At 46.4% G+C, this 2,208-nt stretch overlaps 2 protein-coding genes across 2 annotated transcripts in view; one reads left to right on the plus strand and one right to left on the minus strand.

The window, feature by feature from the left end:
• T265_04707 (hypothetical protein) overlaps window positions 1-1,015 on the plus strand; it is a gene marked incomplete at both ends in the record, with an annotated part of 16,841 nt that extends 15,826 nt beyond the window's left edge. The window contains one exon of the mRNA XM_009169511.1: window positions 897-1,015. Coding sequence (XP_009167775.1) covers window positions 897-1,015 — 119 coding nt within the window. The remainder of the gene's footprint in view (window positions 1-896) is intronic.
• T265_04706 (hypothetical protein) overlaps window positions 1-1,365 on the minus strand; it is a gene marked incomplete at both ends in the record, with an annotated part of 78,602 nt that extends 77,237 nt beyond the window's left edge. Inside the window, one exon of the mRNA XM_009169510.1 lies at window positions 1,252-1,365. Coding sequence (XP_009167774.1) covers window positions 1,252-1,365 — 114 coding nt within the window. The remainder of the gene's footprint in view (window positions 1-1,251) is intronic.
• Between the last annotated feature and the right edge of the window lie 843 nt (window positions 1,366-2,208).

A 2,208-nucleotide genomic window follows, 5' to 3' on the forward strand; every position in this document is an offset into this window, starting at 1 on the left:
GCTTTTAATATAATTATATATATATATATATATATATATATATATAACTAGACAAACCTTATGGTTGTACGGCAGTGAAGCATCAGTGTTAACACTGATGCTGCTGTCTTTGATGATGACCGATGAGGCTCCAAGCAAACCTGCTAAGCGCATCAGTATTAGGATTGAGACATTTATGCCTTAAGTGCTGTCCTTGGTCTAGGCCAAACCCGAGCAATTCAGACAAATGAACCACTAAATCTAGGAAGGGTAAAAATCATTGTCGCCCTAATGTAACACCCTACACACATACACTACAAGGAAGCATGAGGGCTGGGATGCTACTAGGTTGTCCAAACCTCGACAGGAGCAGTTGAGATGTCCAGGTCGGGATTCGAATCACGAACCTTCATGTCAATCTCGAGCTCCTAAGCGGGTTTCTGAGGTAAATCCTAATACTCGCTGCCCTGAGGGCTATACTTATGGGCCCAAAGCCACGGTCAAGATCCCGAAACAAAACCCTACATTCTTCCAGGCCCGGGCGGGTCACACAAGATCACTATCATCGCCATCATCATCATCATCAGTGAAATCAACACTAGATTAAAACACTGGCGCTTCACTGCCGTACAACCACATCAATTTAGTTGAATAGAGCTTTATAACAGGAAGACAGAAATGGGATGGGGAGAGAAAACTATGACTAGCCTAACACAAACATCCGTGGTGCCTAAGCTTCCAACGCCCAGCCAGGCAAGCTAGAGAGAAACTGAACGTTATTGACATCGGTTAGTCACCATGCCACTCAGTATCTCCAGTCAAGCACAGGGAGAATCACGTGAACCCCACCATGGAAGGCTAAGAGCAGCGACTATACTAACTTTTCGCAACAACTTTTATTCCCTTCTGTCCTGTAGGTTTCCGACACTCAAAATTGGGCACAGAAGACAGCGCTCATCTCGGCATGCTTCACACAGTCTACCCACCTTACCTTGCAGTGAAGGACAATGTGCTCCAACAAAGATCGGCCTCCTGACCATCGCCTCGCGCACTCACCAGTTCCAGTCATAGCTTTGAGATATCGATGGTGACAGACCTGCATGGCTGTTTAAGATTCTCCATTCGAAATGGCCAAGTGTTGCAGCCCTGCAACAATAAAGCCCATAATGTGATGTGATATGCGCGTCCTTTTAGACCTAGTGAGATACCGTTTTTATACATGTGGCGCAAATTGGCAAGGACGACCGTGGCCTTCAAGATTTGTGCACTCACTTCGTCTGTCATACTACCATCACAGCTGATGCCTGCGAATTCAAAGTTGACAAAGTTCTCGCCCGGAGGAATCCAAACACTGGTGTTCCGGAGATTTTCCAGTATTCGCTTCATTACCTTATCAATGGAGAAATTACCCGTCACCGACAGCAGGACATTAGTGTTCAACTCCGATGCTTCGCTGCGGTACAAATTTAGACTGTTGGAGCAAAACCTGCTGCGAAACTATACTGAGATGTACCAACCGGTCGACAAAATCGAACGCTCTTGAAGTTAAGGAACATCAATATTTTGAGGCGCTTATACGCCCGCCTCGAAGGTGGGGCTCACACAGTCCCTTCCTGGTCGGAACTCCGATTGCTAATCTCGAGTACTGTCTGCATGCACCTACATAAGACGAGATAATGTAAGCGACGAAGAATCTGGACGGTCTAAACTCTCTATGAATGCCACACTCTCTGTGAGCACCCTCTTTTGGAAATCGGCACAACTGTTGACACAGCCACATAGTTGGAACGTTCCTTTTTCAGATAGGGGCGAATAAGTTAGACAAACAACAACTGTGGACCTTAACTTTATCTTTGAACAGAGCGAGTAAGAGTTCATCCAAACCGGCAGCCCTGTGACGCTTGAAAGACAGCTTATCTCCAAAACCGTCGAAGGTTCCAATTTCAGTGTCTGAGACTGAGTTGGGAGTCGAGAATCCAGTTGGGCAACTTCAACTGTCCAACTGAATTGTCCTTGCTATTGTTCAGCCGAATGGCTTAGCCACTCCTGTTTCACGGTTAGGTGGGCTGTTGTTATCCGTGGTAGCTTCGCCCACCGAAGGCATTTTTGGGTCTCCAGGGCCACTCCCCCACAACCCCATGCCGTTCAACCACACTATTTTTTGAGGCAAATGCGTGTATATCTTCAAACCATAACATCATCCAGTTGAACCATAAGGTAAGTGGTTCG

This window comes from Opisthorchis viverrini, assembly GCF_000715545.1.
Source record: "Opisthorchis viverrini unplaced genomic scaffold opera_v5_81, whole genome shotgun sequence".
NCBI lineage: Eukaryota > Metazoa > Platyhelminthes > Trematoda > Opisthorchiida > Opisthorchiidae > Opisthorchis > Opisthorchis viverrini.